Source organism: Podarcis filfolensis (assembly GCF_964270895.1).
Source record: "Podarcis filfolensis genome assembly, chromosome: 16".
In the NCBI taxonomy this organism is placed as follows: Eukaryota; Metazoa; Chordata; class Lepidosauria; order Squamata; family Lacertidae; genus Podarcis; species Podarcis filfolensis.
The window spans coordinates 27,617,163-27,636,236 of record NC_139620.1 but is presented as its reverse complement, the minus strand read 5'-3'; the positions used below and the strand labels follow the sequence as shown (position 1 = coordinate 27,636,236).

The 19,074-nt window shown below is 41.9% G+C and overlaps 2 protein-coding genes and 1 gene segment (V, D, J or C); all 3 read right to left on the bottom strand.

Moving 5' to 3' along the window:
- LOC310751335 (immunoglobulin lambda-1 light chain-like) overlaps window positions 1–19,074 on the bottom strand; it is a 100,135-nt gene that overhangs the window by 5,457 nt on the left and 75,604 nt on the right. The window contains exon 3 of one of the 2 annotated variants that reach the window (XM_083590640.1): window positions 119–153. In XM_083590640.1, coding sequence (XP_083446766.1) covers window positions 119–153 — 35 coding nt within the window. Of the gene's footprint in view, window positions 1–118; window positions 155–19,074 lie in introns of both variants that reach the window. The other variant, XM_083590641.1, reaches the window with a different exon arrangement.
- Window positions 1–19,074, bottom strand: part of LOC310751334 (immunoglobulin lambda-1 light chain-like) — a 90,317-nt gene that overhangs the window by 13,449 nt on the left and 57,794 nt on the right. The window lies entirely within an intron of this gene.
- LOC310751314 (immunoglobulin lambda-1 light chain-like) overlaps window positions 4,138–19,074 on the bottom strand; it is a 46,413-nt gene continuing 31,476 nt past the window's right edge. The window contains exons 3-4 of the V gene segment in view: window positions 9,309–9,346; window positions 4,138–4,697 (exon numbers count right to left, since the gene is read on the bottom strand).

Below are 19,074 nucleotides of genomic sequence, written 5' to 3'. Positions count from 1 at the left end.
ATAGTAAATTCTCATTGCAAAGTAAATGACAGCCGGAGAAGGAAAAGAGGGCAAAAGTGATGGAAAAGTTAAAACATTGCCACAGGTGCGGAAAGGACTGATAAATCCAGTGACTTACCAAGGACAGTCAAGTGAGTCCCTCCTCCGAAGACGAGCCACAGGGACACACAGCTTGACAAAAACCTGCTGTTCCTTCACAATACGACAACTATCCCATTTGGGAATAGAATGGGCAGTAGGAGAACTGCTATTGTCCTTACGGTGACATAAGGTAAAGGTAAGGGGACCCCTGACCATTAGGTCCAGTCGTGACCAACTCTGGGTTTGTGGCGCTCATCTCGCTTTAGTGGCTGAGGGAGCCGGCGTATAGCTTCCGGGTCATGTGGCCAGCATGACTAAGCCGCTTCTGGCGAACCAGAACAGGGCACAGAAACGCCGTTTACCTTCCCGCAGGAGTGGTACCTATTTATCTACTTGCATTTTGACGTGCTTTCGAACTGCTAGGTTGGCAGGAGCAGGGACCGAGCAACGGGAGCTCACCCCGTCGCGGGGATTTGAACCGCTGACCTTCTGATCGGCAAGTCCTAGACTCTGTGGTTTAACCCACAGCGCCACGGTGACATATTTCCCCCCAATTCTGAAGAAGTTTCTTTTTAATAGATTTATAAGCTGCTTTCCCCAGAAATCCAACGTTTCATAAAGTGGTATACAAACACCAGTCCAAACAAGCGGTTCAAATACAGTTTTAAAGAATGCTTAGAGTCAATGGAACATGCAATGAAATATTGTACAGAGCAGTATGTTTGGGAGGAAAAATGTCCTACTTACCTGGCTCATCTCTGGGCAAGGCGGATACAATCTGTGCTGAGTATCTGGAAGAATCTCTGGACTTCCGAGTAGTTCTGTTCCAAGTTATTCATTTCTAAATGTAAGGAATATTATAGATGGATTTCTCTGGTCCGTGGGAAGGACTGTGGTGGCCTTCAGTTCCTGTGGACTACAACTCCTATCGTCCCTAAGCATTGGCCATCCTAACTGTGGATGATGGGCATTGTAGTCCAAAAGATCTGGAAGCCACCATGTTGTCTACCTCTGCTTTAGTCATCCTAACTAGATCTCTATAGGAGAACCAAACCATTGATACCACTGCCTTATTTTGTGCAGCAGATGTTGGCTCTGTTTTTTACAAGAGGCCTCACAAGTGAATTAATCTGTAAGCAGTGAAGCTTTGTCTGTGCCACACTAGTTTCTTATAATTTAAACTCAATGCACTGGAGCTTAAATAGGAACTTCCCTAATCAGCTACAGGTATGTTTCAGAGAAAACAGTTATCACTGATTTTTTAAAAATGAGCTTGTTATTGAGTTTTGAGAGGTGCCAATGAATTTCATTTCTTCAGGGTGAAACAGAGATGCTTCCACTGATGCATAATCTGGCACTTAGGATTTGTGGGTAGAAGAAAACTCTCGATTGCTTGTATGGCTTCTGACTTCTCTCATTTCCACACTGTCCAACTTCCTGTGTGAAATAACGCAGGCCTGGGAAGTTTCCCTGCAAATGTATTTTGATCAGAATTGCACTGCACCATGGATTTTGTGGTCAGCATGGATTTCATAGATAAAAGCCAACAGGAGCAGACTTCTGCAAAGCCGATACTCACAAACTGATTTTTTTTATTATTCTGATTTATGTATCTCATTTGAGTGGCAATTAGTTCCAAGGTAGAGAGTTGACCTGCTGAACCATCCATGAGGTTCAGCCATGGTCACCCGGTCAGCGAGGTAGCTTGGACCATGTCTACTTACATATGTTCAGGCCTAGACGGCATAGACAGACTATCATAAACAAATGATGCTGCGGAAGGCCTCTTGGTCATAATTGCACTGTTGTGTGTGTTCATAGTAGTTCATCGTAGGCAGAAACTGGGAGAGATGCAGTGGGGGCTGCTGCTGATTGCTATGGGGGTGAATCTGTGAGCATGAGGAAGGCAATTACCTTAGGAGATGTAGGCATGGAATGGAAGACAACTTTGGTCAAGAGAACTCTGGCTTAAGTAGGGTCCAGTTGGATGCTGAGGAGAGGTGGGATGCAGCAGCTGGAGAACTTTGAGACTGAAGAGGAGGAAGCTGACCTCCCCATGGACAGGGTGGAAATAAAAAAGTGGGAGCTGGCTAAGGAGAGACCTGCTTGCTGAGCTGGTGTAAATCCTCACCATTTGATACTCCCTGACATTTGATACCCATCATAGGTTAGCTCCCTGGTGCCCTGGGTTCCCAAGCACCCACAAAATTCCCCATGAAGGGGCCGGGCACCCACAAATTTCTGTGCCAGGGCCATGATCACTTCATTGCACCTACGGTGCCAGACAGCCACAGTCGTGGAGTCAAGTTGGCATTCCTGGTACCCATTGTGTACATATGGCTCAGAAGCAGCCATAAACATCTTGCAAGGACATGGGTATTTTCTTCTCTCTCCCTTTCCCCCTGTCAGGTTGCTGTCACCAGCTCCTGGCTGGTTGTCCAGGAAAGTATAAAGACAAGGAAAAGTTTCTTACTGTCCTTTTTTATTTCAATATTACAGAGAGAAGCTAGAGAACCCATCCTCTTGGATAATGGTGTTCCCCTGAGTGAATCTTCACCCCCATCTCTCCCACTTCCTCATTCATCATCACTTCTATGGGTGATGCTATGTGCCCTCTGTCTTTGAGCTCTTGGATCTCCTAATTTTAAGGCTCGCAGGTTCTGGGAGATGGAGGGTCTGGGATGCTTTCTAAAGACACCATGTCAGCTAGCTGCCATTCCGGTCCTGTCTCCTTCTCTCCTATTATTTCCCAACTGCCAAACTCCTCTGCCTCTGAGCTGTGACCTCCCTCAAACCCCTCTTCTAGATCTATACAGTGGTACCTCAGGTTACAGATGCTTCAGGTTACAGACTCTGCTAACCCAGAAATAGTACCTCGGGTTAAGAACTTTGCTTCAGGATAAGAACAGAAATCGTGCTCCGGCGGTGCGGCAGCAGCGGGAGGCCCCATTAGCTAAAGTGGTGCTTCAGGTTAAGAACAGTTTCAGTTTAAGTACGGACCTCCTGAATGAATTAAGTACTTAACCCAAGGTACCACTGTACTGTCTTCCTCTTCTTCCTCCCTGGAGGGATGAGGATGGGGAGGCGGTCTGCACCATTCCTTCTCTGCCCAGTCCCTGACATCGGCCCAGATAGCCTAATTCAAATAGGAGTGCGCAGAAAGCTGGCAACAAGGTGTGCTGTGGCATTTTCTTCATGGGCTACATACCTCATGATAGTGTTGTGCATAAAACCGGGAGATGCATTTTTATGGTATAGGCAGGGTGACTGCAATCTGATGGAGCAAACTGGAAGCTTACCAAAATCCTGTCCCATAGCTGTTGCTTTATGCCAGGGTTGGACCCTGCAGATGCTGTGGGACTCCAGCTTGCATCCCACTCAGCCAGCATGGCCAGTGGCCAGGGATGGTGGGAATTATAACAACTCAAGGGCCACAGGTCAGTCACAAGGTAGAAAGATTTCTACCTTTACTCCATGTCTGCTAATTTAGTGTGTATATTGGTAAGGTACTGGCTAACACTTACTAGTGATTATGGAATTTTATTTTATTTTATTTTATTTTCTCTTATACTCTGGAGAAACCCTGGATTTTAATTCATTAGAGCCTAGTACCTCTTCATTAAACATCCTAAATGCAATGAGTGAGCCACTGAGTGGAAGGAAGAACATGTAAGTGATGTTTGGGAATGTTTGAAATACCCACCAGAAATGAATCTGGGATGCATCCCGAACCGAAATTGACCTTTTCCATTTCTCAGGACCTAAAATGGTAGGTAGGACTAAGAGAGAACCCTGCCTGAACTCCAGGAAAGCCACAGCCCACCAGTGTAGAAAATGCCCACCTAGATGGACCACTGGTGTGACTTGGGAGAAGGCCGCTTCCTACATTCCCTGAAATCGCACTGCTTTTATCACTGCTGCTACCAGCCATAGACCTGAGCTGAGTGCATTTTGGCAGAGTAACAGCACACTTCCTTCTGTAATATGACAGGAAACCATGAATACAACCTGCTTGAAGGAGATGGAATAAATAAGTTGGTCAAGAAAAAACACTGGTGAAATGTATGACATTTTATTAATTTGCAAACATTATAAGCCAACATACAAAGGAGATTCCAGGGAGAAGAGGAAGGGAGGAGGTGTGGGGAGGGGAACGACATAGGAAGGAAACCAGGCTGGATGGATCAATGTAGCATTAGAGGAAATCAGAGAATAAACTTGGCCCCCTTGAACATGAAAGGACTCTTTCTTCTCGGCTTCTGGAGGCACGAGGAACTCATCAGACCCATCCAGCCTTTAGGCACAGTCCGATCTCCTCACCACCTTCTCAACGGTCTTCCCATCATGCGTCACTTTGCAGGTGACTGTCTCATAGCTCTCCCAGTCGGACTTTTTCATGCTGAGGTAGCTGCTGGCCGCATACTTGTCATTCAGCTTGGTGGGCGTGGTTGTCTCCACCCCAGAGGAGATGGTGGCGCCATCAGCCTGCCAGGTAACTTGGACAGTGCCTGGGTAAAAGCCATCCATGAGACACACCACGGTGGCTTTGTCTGAGCTCTTCAATTCTTCTGGGGATGGTGGGAAGACGTTCACTGTTGGAGGTACTGTTGGCTGACCTGGAAGTCAAGGGGAAATCTGGTTAAGTGTCGTGTCTCGGGGGGGTAATAAGTTATTTGATTTCATAGAGGAAGTACTATCTGACTCTATTCCCTAAAGTTGTGTCCTGAAATGTTTTGTAAGGACATTTGACTATCTGGAAGCCATGACTTGTTGATGTCAATCTCCTCCAAAAGCTTTTCTTCTCCCCCAGCCTCAAGAAACTTTGTAATACTGTTGCTTGTGAAGCCTTCTTCTCTGTTTAACTGCTATTATGCATTATATATTCTCAGAGTGCCCCACCATTTAATATATCATATGGATGTATCCTAAAATATTTATTGTGCTCCATGTGATGGTGGTGTCAGAAACTGGGAGCTGCCATTTAAATTTCCCATAATGCTTCTGCATTACTCTGAGGCACTGTGAGCAATTTTAAATGGTGGCTCCTGGAACCATCTATTTTTAGAAAGAGGAATCATTGAGCTGTAAGTTGGACTAGGTGTGGTTGAAGGCCCCTTTGACCTCTTCATGATTCTCCGAAAATTGCCAAGGGGAACTGAACCTTAATGCTTCATAGCACAGAAAATATTGTTGTGCAATATACACATAATTGAACCTGTATCTTTTGGTCTATGAAGCAACACAGCCATTCTTGGCACCCTTGAGCTGTGGTGATCTGTAAGAGGAAGAGTTTATTCAGAGATTTCTCCTTCTCATTACAGTGCATGAGTCTGGTTGGGAATATCTGCAACTAGAATACAATAATGCACATGGGAGGGAGTTGTAGATCATATGTCTATGCTAATGGGAGAGGCTACAGAGCAAGGTTTCCTTGCAAAAGGTCTTGTGGTCATAGTCTGTCATTTCTAGATAGGGCTTTGAAAAACTTCCTGAACTTCTGTCCTTTCATCTCCACTCTATAAAATATTGATGAGTTAAAACCAATTAACACAAAGATAAAACAAAGTTAAGACCAATTTAGAAACTGGAGAGGTGCTTAGCAACTGGGATATACATTCCCTGCCTGATACGCACTTTTAAACTCACATATTTATACTGACAGCCATAGCAGAGGAGAGATCTACAAAGCACCTTATTTGTTCTTGTACACATGGTGAACTATCACTGTCAGGAGTGCCAACTTGGCCCCACAACTGTGGGTGCCCGGGGCCATGGGTGCCATGCAGGGTGCATGGCCCTGGAACTGAAATTCGTGGGTGCCTGGTCTGTTCATGGGGAAATTTGTGGGTGCTCAGGCACCCAGGGCGTTAGCACCTATGTTCATTGTGCATAAGTATTTTAAAGAATATACAATGAGCCTTTCTGGATCTGGTCCAAAGTAGGGTTGGCATAATCCAAAAGTAGGGTTGCCTTTTTGTTTTTCAAAGTTTTTGAGCTTTTTGGGGGAACATCTCCCCCATAAAATTAGCTTTTGAAAAAGAAGAAGAAGAGTTTGGATTTGATATCCCGCTTTATCACTACCCGAAGGAGTCTCAAAGCGGCTAACATTCTCCTTTCCCTTCCTCCCCCACAACAAACACTCTGTGAGGTGAGTGGGGCTGAGAGACTTCAGAGAAGTGTGACTAGCCCAAGGTCACCCAGCAGCTGCATGTGGAGGAGTGGGGAAGCGAACCTGGTTCACCAGATTATGAATCTACCACTCTTAACCACTACACCACACTGGCTCTCCATTTTGGACTTCTTTTTCATTTTTTAAAGCATTATTCTAAAAAATAAAATAAAATAATTGCCCTAGTTGCCATACACCACAGCAAAAATATGCCCGGATGCCATTTTGGAAGTCCGATTCCCAGACTTTGACAACAGAGCCCATGTCATTTGACAATCTGAGAGCTACACTGCTCCATGCACTTTTGATTCCTAGCAACTGCTGTTGAGAGACAGCCTCCAAGAATGGATAGAGAACACAGCATTAAAACAGAAGAAGAGTTCAGCTGGACGAGGACTGCAAAGGCCTATCTAGTCCTCTGTCCTGCTCTCACAGTGGTCAACCTGATGTCTATGGGACATTCGCAAGCAGGAACAGAGGGCAGAAGCACCCTCCCCAATTGGGAGTCCAAGCAATGGCCATTTTTGCTCTCTGAGAGGGTCATTTGGGGGGATGAGGCAGTGCTTCACTTTTGTGAACAAGCCTTAACTCCAAATTCAGAGGATAAAGATCCCTGAGGTGAAATCCATTCCAGTTTTGTCAAGACACTATCTATGAACATAGAAAGGGGGAGAGGATTTTCTATGGTTTCCCCTCGTTGCCAACTGCCTCACACTGTTCAGAAGGTCCCACAACCCCCTGGAATGGATCTCAAAGGTTGGGGAACCACACTTGGATAGGTAAAATTAGAGAAAACTCTGCCCCCTTCTCATATGTCAGCAGAAGTCTCCACTGAAAGCAGAAGGGGAGCATTGGTTTTTATCCATATTTTTTTAAAAAAGCAATCATCATAATAAAATGATTTCAACCATGTTACAAGAAAAAGACGAACAAGCAACTCTGAACAAGTCATCTTACTGGTATGTGTTGTCGTCAGGTAATAGGGAAGCATTAATCCTCTCCATTATAGTTTCTCATTTTCTTGGGCTTAAGTTCAATTCCCCATGTTTTCAAATCAATTTAAGGTTTCTTTTTTGGTCCTCACAAAATGTTCACCAGTTTTTCTCCCAACACACAGTACATATATTTACAATCAGTTTTACCTTTCTTTGTACAGCTTCATTTGCACCGTAGAAAAAGTGCAAGGTTTTTCTCGGGGATAATTAGAATAAAATCTATCATTTGATTAATGATGTAAAACCCCAAAATGTATTTTCTATAGTTAAGTTTTTACCTCTATCTTCAGTACATTTTATTTTATTTTATTGCTACGGATAGTGGCTGATTCAAATAAAGATTTGACCATCTATCATCTATCTATCTATCATCTATCTATCTAATCTATCTATCATCTATCTATCTATCTATCTATCATCTATCTATCTACCACCTACCATCTACCTATATATTTAAAGTAGGCTCAAAGCACTCTAAACAGTCATGGCTTCCTCCATTAGAGCCCTGGGAACTGTAGTTCGGAAAGGTTACTGAGAGATTTTAGGATCCCCCTATTCTCTTCACGCAGCTATAATTCTCAGAGTTCCCACGGGAGACAGATTGATTGCTGAACCCCTCTTGGTCTGAAGATCTCATCGTAATCTGAAGACCACCAACCCTGGTGCTTTCTCCCTTTTAATGCATGGCTTATAACCATCAGTCTCATTTAGGTACCTATTTGGACATGTGGACATGCCTATATTAATGGATTAATGGAATATTCTTATTGTTAATGTCATCCGGGTTGCACCCAACTCAGTATTAGTCCATGCAGACCAACTGAAATTAATGGAGTTAAATTTGTTCATTTCAGCAGGTCTACTCTGAGCAAGGACTAACATGGGGTGCAGCCCATGATTTTTTCTTCCTTCCTTCCTTCTTTTTGTTTTGTTTTGTTATATTTACCGAGAAAATATTCCGAAAGAAAGAAAGAAAGAAAGAAAGAAAGAAAGAAAGAAGCGTATATATTTTCCAGTGGGACCAACAGTAAGTCTGGGATGCAGCAATTGAGACTACGGAGTTACATTAATAATCTTTGCTGCTGTGCCTCTACTTCAATTAATAAATTAAGCCTGTGCAGTTGATTTAACAGCAAAGGAAAAAGTCAGGAGATCTGATCATCGATCTCATGGGTTAGGTTGCTTTCAACCTTCCGATGCACTGTGAATTGCAAAGTGGTCACTTCAGTTTGTTCCCAAACCCCATTCAATTCTGCTGAAATTTTACGCACAGAGTTGACCCTGGTTCCCATTTCAGATGATTGCATTTTGTGTTGTAGAATGTAGAGAGTCATGGTTCTCTTAGACTGAGCATGTTGCTCTGAACTGCAGAGCTATCTAGAAACAGAATCTATTCTATTCCTCTGCTTATGAAGTCCCAAAATGAAAATACAAAATTAGAAAAAGTAAAGGGAGCTACATTAGAAAAAAAACACACAGCCCATATCCAACCATTTTATAAGGTGGGCCAAAATGTCACAACGTAAGGTGCAAGTGTTTAGGCCCTCCAGAATGGAGATTTCTGGAAACCCGAAATGCTTCACACTATTTTATGACATTTTGGTTGGTGTATTGCTTTAATGTGAGCTTTGGAGCACAATTCGGGGATTATCCAAACTGCCCTTAATTCATATCGGCTACCTGGAATAGCACAGCTCAGATTCACTTCTCTGCTATCTTTAGCATCCACCAGTAAAATTATGTCTGAGTTTAGCCACCACAGAGATTTGCAAAAAATGATTTCCAAAGACAGTCACATTGACCTAGACTAAGGAAAAGAATTTCCCACCCAGCCTGAATTAACTGTCCAATGTTCTTGAGGAAAGAAGAGGCAGGTAACATGGTTTTGCAATATCCCGTTCTGGCTAGGATCACAAGTACATTTTCTATGAAAGGCTCATTGTAAACTAAACAACAAATGCCCTAAGGTTTACAGTCAGAGAAGGAAAAGAGGGCAAAAATGATGGAAAAGTTAGAATATTGTCACAGGTATGGAAAGGGTTGTGATAAATTCAGTGACTTACCTGTGACAGTCAGGGTAGTCCCTCCTCCGAAGATCCACCACAGTGACACACAGCTGTACAAAAACCTGCTATCTCTTCACAAGGAGAGACAAGCTGTCGACACCTATCCCATTTGGGAATAGAATGGGCAACAGGACAGCTTCTGTTTTCCTTACGGTGACATATTTCTCCCCTATTTCTTAAGGAGTTTTAAAAAATTAATTTATAAGCCACTTTTCCAAGAGATTGAACGTTTCCTAAAGTGGTGGATGAACACAAATCAAAAAACAAACAGTACAAATGAGCCATCTTTTAAATAGAGTCAATGGAACATACAGTGGTACCTTGGTTCTCAAACTTAATCCAATCCCGAAGTCTGTTCCAAAACCAAAGCATTCCAAAACCAAGGCGTGCTTTCCCATAGAGAGCAATGCAAAATGGATTAATCCGTTCCAGACTTTTAAAAACAACCCCTAAAACAGCAATTTAACATGAATTTTACTATGTAACAAGACCATTGATCCATAAAATGAAAGCAATAACCAATGTACTGTACTATAAAATAAATAAGACAGCATTGTAGATGATAAAAATTAAAATTATTATTTTTTCTTACCTGCTCTGATGATAGTAATTGTTTGGCTGGGGGACTGTTATCCATTTCCGCAGTCACACAATCAATCAATCAATCAATCAATCAGTAGCTGAACTAGGTTCCACGCAGTCACAAAAACAAATGAACTGGAAAAGCCTCAAAACAAAAATGGAAAATAAATACAAAAACAAAAGTTCCAAACTTAATCTGTTCCAGAAGTCTGTTCGAAAACCAAGGCGCAGCTTCTGATTGGTGCAGGCACCCCAGAAACAATAACCAACAGCCGCATTCGATGTTCGGTTTCCGAAAAACGTTCAAAAACCAGAACACTTACTTTCGGCGTTTGAGAACCAAGGCGTCTGAGAACCAAGATACCACTGTACAATTAAAAATATAGTTAACAGTGTTTTGGAAGAAAGATGACATAATGACCTGGTTCATCCGTGGGAACAGCATTCCTGGATTCTGTTTGGCAGCCAGAAGACTCTCCGGTCTTCCAAGGAGTCCTGTTGCCCATTATTTTTCTCGTGATGTTGGGAGCGCGATGGATGAGTTCCTTTGGACCACCAGTAGCCAAGGCAGTGTCCTCCATGTGACTGCAACCCCCTTCATCCCTGACCATAGGCCACCCTAATTGTGGGTGATGGGAGTTGCCGCTTCAGTTTGGTCTCTGGAGGAGAATCTAAGAATTGGTACCACTGTCTCATTTAGTCCAGGAGATGTTGGCTCTGTTTCTGACAAGAGGCCTCACAACTGAATCAGTCTGGAGGCAGTGAAGCTTTCTTTGTGCCACAATAGTTTTTTTATAAATTAAACTCAATGCACTGGACCGTTCTTTGGAGTTCAAGTATGAACTTCCTTAATTAGCTTCTAGTATGTCTCAGAGAAAACACTTATCACAGGTTTAAAAAAATGAACTTGTACATTGAGTTCTGAAAGCTGCTGCTGAATTTCATTTATTCGGGGTGAAATATATATGCTTCCACTAATGCACAATCCTGCACTTCAAATTTGCAGATAGAAGAAAACTCCATTACTTCTATGGGTCTCTGTCCGGTCTTTGACAACAATAAGGATTGATGGATTGATTGATCCTCCCACAGATCAATGCACACTGTCCATTTTTTGGCCTGCTATCATTATTTATTCTGTGGTTCTTGTGATGAAGAGTGATATATAAATCTAATAAATAACAATAACGATGTTTTATGCAAGTGCGTTTTGATCAGAACGGCACTGCACCATGGATTTTGTAGTCAGCCCCATGGATTTCATAGATAGAAACCAATAGGAGTAGACTTTTGAGCAGACTTCTCAGAAGACGGCTATCACAAACCCATTGCTTTCTGCTTTATCCCACTCTTTTGAGTGGCCACTGCTTCCAGGGTAGAGAGATTCAAAATACATGAACCCCAGCATCCATGGGGTTCAGCAGTCCGTGTTCTCTTTTTTTTTTAAAAAAAATAATTTTTATTAGCAGGCCAATCACATCACATTATTCAGATCACATTAGTTCCAAAATATACAGCCGAATTTTAAATTTTGTTGAGGGTACCCATACATCAAGCTCCGCAAGAGTCCAAAATTCCGGATAACTCCAGACATCACTTATTTTACTGCATTAATTAGTCAGTTCTATCCAGTTCGATCCGGATAGTCCTTTATTACTTTCTTTCTCATCTAGTTGTAGTCATATATTCCTTTCTTTGCGATCTCTGATGGTTCTCACAAGCAGACTGAAAGCTGGCGTCTCTGTGTGGGTTTTGTACTCTTCAAAAGCTATATCTCTCTGGGAAGGTGGGGGAGAAAGTTGTTGTTGTTGAACCTAAAGTAGTACAAGTGGAGAGGGAGAGAGCCCCCGCCTTACAGATGCGATTTGTTGTTTTTTTTTTAAATACATATTTATTAAGGTTTTACAAAACAAAGAATTCATCATTTCAAAATGTATCATTTCCATACATAAAGCTCAAGAAAAACAAAAATATATGACAGAAAAAAAGAAAAGAAGAAAAATAGAAAAACAGAAAAAAGAAAAACACTCTTTCTTAAATTTATAAAGTTCCATGCCCCTCTGTCTTGACCTCCTCACATCCCCCTTTTTTGTGTTCCACTTTACTCCAATCAGATTCAGCAGATTCAAAACCTTGTTTCAACCATACTTAATGTTATATTCTAATTATTATGTCCCCATTTTCCATTTTTTTAATCCGTACCTCATCTTATAAAATATGACATAATATTGTTCTGTTCATAACCCCTTATCCTTTTTTTCTTAGATTCTTCTTTTCACACACCTTTGACCAAAGTCACACAAACCCTGTTGCTTTTACTTCCCACATCCTATTGACACTCAAAGATTTTACAGTGTTTTTGTAGATAGTCCTTAAACTTTTTCCAGTCCTGTTCCATCGATTCTTCTCCCTGGTCACGGATTCTGCCAGTCATTTCAGCCATCTCCATGTAGTCTATCACTTGCGTCTGCCATTCCTCCACGGTGGGTAGATCCTGTGTCTTCCAATATTTAGCTAGAAGTATTCTTGCTGCTGTTGTTGCATACATAAAGAATGTTCTATCTTTCTTTGGCACCCATTGGCCAACTATGCCCAAGAGAAAGGCCTCTGGTTTCTTAGGGAAGGTACTTTTAAATACTTTCTTAAGTTCATTATATATCATTTCCCAGTAAGCCTTAACTCTTGGGCAAGTCCACCAGAGGTGAAAGAATGTTCCCTCAGCTTCTTTACATTTCCAACATTTATTGTCAGGCAGGTGATAAATTTTAGCAAGCTTGACTGGGGTCATGTACCACCTGTAAATCATTTTCATAATGTTCTCCTTTAAGGCAATACATGCCGTAAATTTCATACCGGTGGTCCACAACTGCTCCCAATCAGCAAACATAATATTATGACCTAGATCCTGCGCCCATTTGATCATTGCTGATTTGACCGTTTCATCCTGCGTGTTCCATTTCAACAGCAAGTTATACATCTTTGACAAAATCTTAGTTTTTGGTTCTAACAGTTCTGTTTCCAATTTCGATTTATCCACCTGGAAGCCAATTTTTCTATCCAAATTATAGGCCTCTCTTATTTGATAGTAATGAAGCCAATCTCGCACTTTGTCTTTTAATTTTTCAAAACTCTGCAGTTTCAATCTGTCACCTTCTTGTTCCAAAATTTCCCAATATTTTGGCCATTTAGCCTCCATATTGAGCTTTTTCTGAGCCTTAGCTTCCATAGGTGACAACCACCTTGGGGTTTTACTTTCCAGGTCTTTATATCTTATCCAGACATTAAACAAAGATTTTCTGACAATATGGTTTTTGAATGCCTTATGAGCTTTAACCTTGTCGTACCAAAGATATGCATGCCACCCAAAAACATTATTAAAACCTTCCAAATCCAAAATGTCTGTATTTTCAAGAAGCAGCCAGTCTTTCAGCCAGCAGAATGCTGCTGATTCATAGTACAATTTAAGATCTGGCAGGGCAAATCCACCTCTTTCTTTTGCATCAGTTAAAATTTTAAACTTAATTCTAGGTTTCTTGCCCTGCCAGACAAATCTAGAGATGTCTCTCTGCCACTTCTTGAAACAATCCATCTTGTCCAAAATTTGCAAGGATTGAAATAAAAATAGCATTTTAGGCAATACATTCATTTTTATAGCTGCAATTCGACCCAACAAGGAAAGCTTCAAGTTAGACCAGATTTCTAAATCTTTTTTAACTTCTGCCCAACATTTCTCATAGTTCTCTTTAAATAAGTTCAAATTTTTCGCCGTCATATTAATCCCTAGGTATTTCACTTTCTTAACCACCATTAAACCTGTTTCATTCTGAAACCTATCCTTTTCCATTGGAGTTAAATTCTTCTCTAATACTTTAGTTTTTACCCTGTCTTACAGATGCGATTTGATGACTATAAGTTGATGCTTTTTATGAGTGAATTTAGAGAAAGCCAGATTTTGAGGATTGGAGCCCTGCTTGGACTGGAGAAGGAAAGTTGGATAGATCCCTTCATGCAGGGATTTACTGACCTTTGGGATCTGGACTTGGGTCAGGAGGAGACCGGAGTTGCGGGGACCTCCAGATTTGGAGGAACTTTGAAATGCGTCCTGAAATATCTTTTGAATCTTAGTTTTAACTATGGAGACTTGGCTGACCTGTCGAGAAGGAATAAAAACATTGCTAGGTGGGAATTTCCCCGAGATTTACTCTTTAGCGTCAAAGGAAGGAAAATAAGAACAAGATCAGGAGAAGACAAAGTAAAGTGCATGTATAAATATGAAGAAGATTTGCAGAAGGGACTTGGAAAAGAGTTAAGAGCCTCGGACAGAAGATCACCAGGTTGATGGACTATATGGAACTGACGGAAAAGACTGGCAGAATCCGAGACCAGGGAGAAGAGACGGTGGAAGAATATTGGAAAAAGTTTAAAGTCTATATATAGAAATAATGTAAAATTAATGAGTGCTAGAAAAATGATGGAATGGAATTATATGGTTTTAGTAGAAATGTTATAATGAATTAAGCATAAATAAGTACTATAGTATTCATGGAAAATAAGGTTAAAATATGTTAAGATAACCATATGACAGAAAATAGAGAAAGACGGAAAGGATTTGCTGAAATAATCAATAGAAATGGAATACAAAAAGGGAGGTGAGAGGAGGTCGATGAAACAAGGGAATGAAAGAGAGGGTATTGAGATGGTATGATGTGTGTTTTTTGAATTGTTTTTGCTCTCGTTTTGTTTAATGTGTTAATGTTGTGTTGTGTATTGTTTATATATTGTACTGTATTGTATTTTCTTTCTTTTGCTTTTTCTTTTTTTCTTTTCTTTTCTTATTTTTGTAAGGTTTAAAAGTAATAAATATTATTTTTTAAAAAAACAAAACAAAAAAACAAAAGCAAAAGCTATATCTCTCCGGGACAGCCTCTGTTCAACGCTTCCATAAGCAAAGTTAATCTTTGGTCTGTCCTTTATTTTTTCTCAGGCTAGCCAAATAAATCAAATAGATCAGGGGGCTCTGTCAGGTCAAACTTACATTCCAACACTCCTTCTCTTTCGAACGATCCTGATTCTCCTCACCCCTGTCCTTCTTTCTCTGGCAAGCCTGTCTTGGTGAGACGCCATTTTTTAGCTGCGTCATAAAAAAATTCCACTTTCTCACCATTCACCAATCTTCTCTCCTGTTGTAATCCATCCCCACACAGTTCTTAAAATCCTGCTTATGATTAGTAAAAACGCGACGATCTTATTTCTTTCTGGGGTGAAGGGTTATTTTTATCACATCGTGCAAAGAAGAAAAGGGAGTTTTTCCTCCACCCCCCCTTCGTTCCAAACATACAGTCTCCTGGTGGTGACTCATCAAACGATTTACTTATCCATCCGTCACTCCCGGTCATAGAGATCCATTACTCAGCAGCCTTATCTGTCGAGCTTTACTTAATGTATGTGCTTCAGCTTCCTTTCCAATCGTATGTTTCCAATTATAATTCCAAGCTGAAGCAACCAGCACGCGCTGATTGGAATCGGCGTCAGGAAGAGCTGACTTCACCGAGGGCTCGTGCCAAGTGTTCGGCACCCCCGTCTCTCGGATCAGGGGGTGCATTGTGAACACCACTGGCAGGACAGAACTCCCCTACATCCTAGGGGGGCGGGAAGGCTGCCTACTTCCCATAGCAGCCCCTTAATTACCTCGTATGGGTCAGAGAGATGTTATTGTCGGCCATCTTCCAACGCGCCACCTGGTGGCCCCCCCAGCAGTCCGTGTTCTCATCCTCAATTTATTTGTATGCTGCTTTTCCAGAGTTGAAACTATGCTCAAGTACCGTAGTTCTCTTCCTTAGCCTGGACCACGTTTGCTGGCACTGAGACCTAGTAAACAGTTGGTGTACATGGCCTGATGGTCGTTGCGATTCTGGGCTTCTTTGGGCGGAAGGCCAGAGTACAAATCCGATAAAAACAAACAACAAACAAGCAAGTAAATAAATGAATAAATAATACTGCAAAAGGGCCAGTCTAAAGCATTGTAGGTGTGCATTTTGACAGCAAAGACGCCTGCTTCTTGGGAGAAAAGTAATGACAAACCTAGACAGCATCTTAAAAAGCAGAGACATCACCTTGCCAACAAAGGTCCGTATAGTTAAAGCTATGGTTTTCCCAGTAGTGATGTATGGAAGTGAGAGCTGGACCATAAAGAAGGCTGATTGCCGAAGAATTGATGCTTTTGAATTATGGTGCTGGAGGAGACTCTTGAGAGTCCCATGGACTGCAAGATCAAACCTATCCATTCTTAAGGAAACCAGCCCTGAGTGCTCACTGGAAGGACAGATCCTGAAGCTGAGACTCCAATACTTTGGCCACCTCATGAGAAGAGAAGACTCCCTGGAAAAGACCCTGATGTTGGGAAAGATGGAGGGCACAAGGAGAAGGGGACGACAGAGGACGAGATGGTTGGATAGTGTTCTCGAAGCTACCAGCATGAGTTTGACTAAACTGTGGGAGGCAGTGGAATACAGGAGTGCCTGGCGTGCTCTGGTCCATGGGCTCACGAAGAGTCGGACATGACTAAACGACTAAACAACAACAAATATATGGGTTTGCAGTCCATCACAGGCAGAAACCTAGGTTGATGCAACATAGATGCACTGGGCCTTTGCTCCCTAGTCCCTGTGAGTGGGTTTGCAACTGTAGAGTTGGAAGCGTCATCTAGTCCAACCCTTGTGATATGATGAAGGGAATCCCCAGAGAAGCTGCGACTTGAAAGGAAGTCAGCTTTGGCCAAGAAAATTCTGGCTCATGGTTTAAGAAGGCCCAAATGTGCCCTTTGTGGCGTTCCCTTGGGGCTGATCAGGCAGAAGGTAGGGACACCATCAGCAGGTGCAGTTGGAGCCAACAGCAGACAGAGGAAGAGACAACCGGTTCTGGTTTCCTCACACCCCCCCCCCCGCAAGTCCTACAAGGAAAATAATGAGACTAAGGGGGAGAAAGTTGACAGCCAAGGCCACATTTTAAACTGGCAGGCAGGTGGGGGCTGGCTAAGAACAGGCTAGAGTTGGTGAGACAATGCTCCATTCATTGGGATGGTCCCACCTTCATAGGGGAGATGTTCTGAGCACAGTCAAAAACACCTGATCAACAAGGAGAGACTCCTTTCTAGTTTTCAGGAAGTTTTTGTGGCAATGTCCATCAGGGTAGGAAGATTGGCATTAGTCCAAGTAGCATCTTACAAGGTTCACTGGTGTTTTCCCATTTAGGTTCTGGTCTGAGCCTTGCCTCTTTATGTTCAGAGCTAACTAACAGCTGGTGCCTGGGGAAGGAGGATTAATCTGTAAAATATGGCACTGATCATATGTTGTTCTGGTGATTGTAAGATGCTATCACCAGCAGTGCAGGCCCCCAGCATTTATCTGACTGTGCCAGCCCTGGTAATATGCAGAACAGAACTGATGGAATGAGGATTGATTTTGACATCGACATCAACCCAATTCAGATCAATTCTGATCTGAAGTTGCATGGCAAGACATTCCCCCAAGAACAAATTCTAGAATGAATGGATGATTCTGTAGGAACCATTCTGTAAAATGTGGATGATTCCTCATAGGGAGGCAATATTGGTTTCCTATGAGTTGAATTTAGGTTTAAGTCTGCCAACAATGAAAGCAGAATTTGCCACTGTTACCCTGCTGTCTCTGCAGCATATCTGCTTGTCCAATGTGGGAAACAGGAGACTAGACTAGGTGGGCATTCGGTTTGATCCATCAGGAGAACACTATAGATGTGGAGCTATGGAAAAACCCATGAAAAAAAGGTTTCCCTCCAATTTTTATAGTGTTCTTTTCATTTAAAAAAAAATCAGTAGAATAAACAGTAAATATATTATTTCTGGTTTCCCCCCCCCCCCCAATTTTTCACTTCCAGGTCTTTACAACTCTGGTCAGGAGTCATCTGACATTCTGAAATGAAAGGGTGAGATGGACCCAAAGTGGTGGTGAGAATTAACATGAGTCAATAAGCAGGTTTCTTATAGAATACCAAATGGTTAAGAGAAGACAGTGCTTTGAGACTCATCCTCCTCTGAAGCAGCCATAGACATCTTTTTAGACCTTTGACAGTTCTCTCTCTTTCCAAATAGCCTCTCACACAAGTTAAAATAGGCTGGGAAGAAGATGGGCTATGGTGTTTTATTTCCTGACCAGCTCATGATAGCACTGTGTAGAAAATTGGGTGGGACTGACTCATGGTATATGTAGGGTGACCACAATCTGGAGGAAGAAACTGGGACTTTACTAATATCCAGCCCCATATTTGTCATTTTAGATCAGGGGGTCTGACCTGTAGGACCTCCATATGCACCCCACTTATTCAACCTATTCTTAAATGATTTGGCTCATCACTTTGAGGATGTAAATGGACATCCACCGGCATTAGGCCAACCTAAAATAAGATTGCTTTTATACGCAGATGATATTACAATTCTTTCTCATACTCAGATCAGCCTTAGAAGACTTCTGAACTCATTTTTTTCTTCCTTCTGCCAGATCAACTCCTTGGGAATTAATTATGAAAAATCTAAAATTATGATAATTTCTCAAAGTTGTCAAATTGTTAAATGGGGACTAGATAATCACCCCATTGACCAGGTAAAATCTTTTGAACACCTAGGGATATTCTACCAGCCAAATTTAAACTGGACAAAAACACAGGCGTTGAATGACCATCCAAGTAAAATGCACCACATCTGTGATTCTTCATTTTTTCTTCCTCAGAGGCAACCAGATGGTCCCTGCTGCAATAAATATATTTTAATGCCAACGTCCTTTCTCAGTTATTGTATGGCATTCCAATTTGGGTAGAAGCATTTAATAGAGTAGTTGAACAAATTCAAGCCCCATATTTGTCATTTTAGATCAGGGTGTTGACCTATAGGCCCTCCATATACTGTTGGACTCCATATTTCATCACCTCCAGCCAGCATGGTCAAAGACCAGGGAATGTCCAAAACCATCTCAGGGGAAACCAGTTAGTCACAAGCTACAGAGTCTTCCCAATAAATATAGAATGTTCATTTTATATTGTTTTCTCTTATTCTCTCAACAAACCCATGGTTTTAATTCACTGGAGCCTAGTGCACCCTGAGTGCCAGGAGATCTTTCAGGGAGGAGTTGTAATAGTGCAGTTTTGCCCA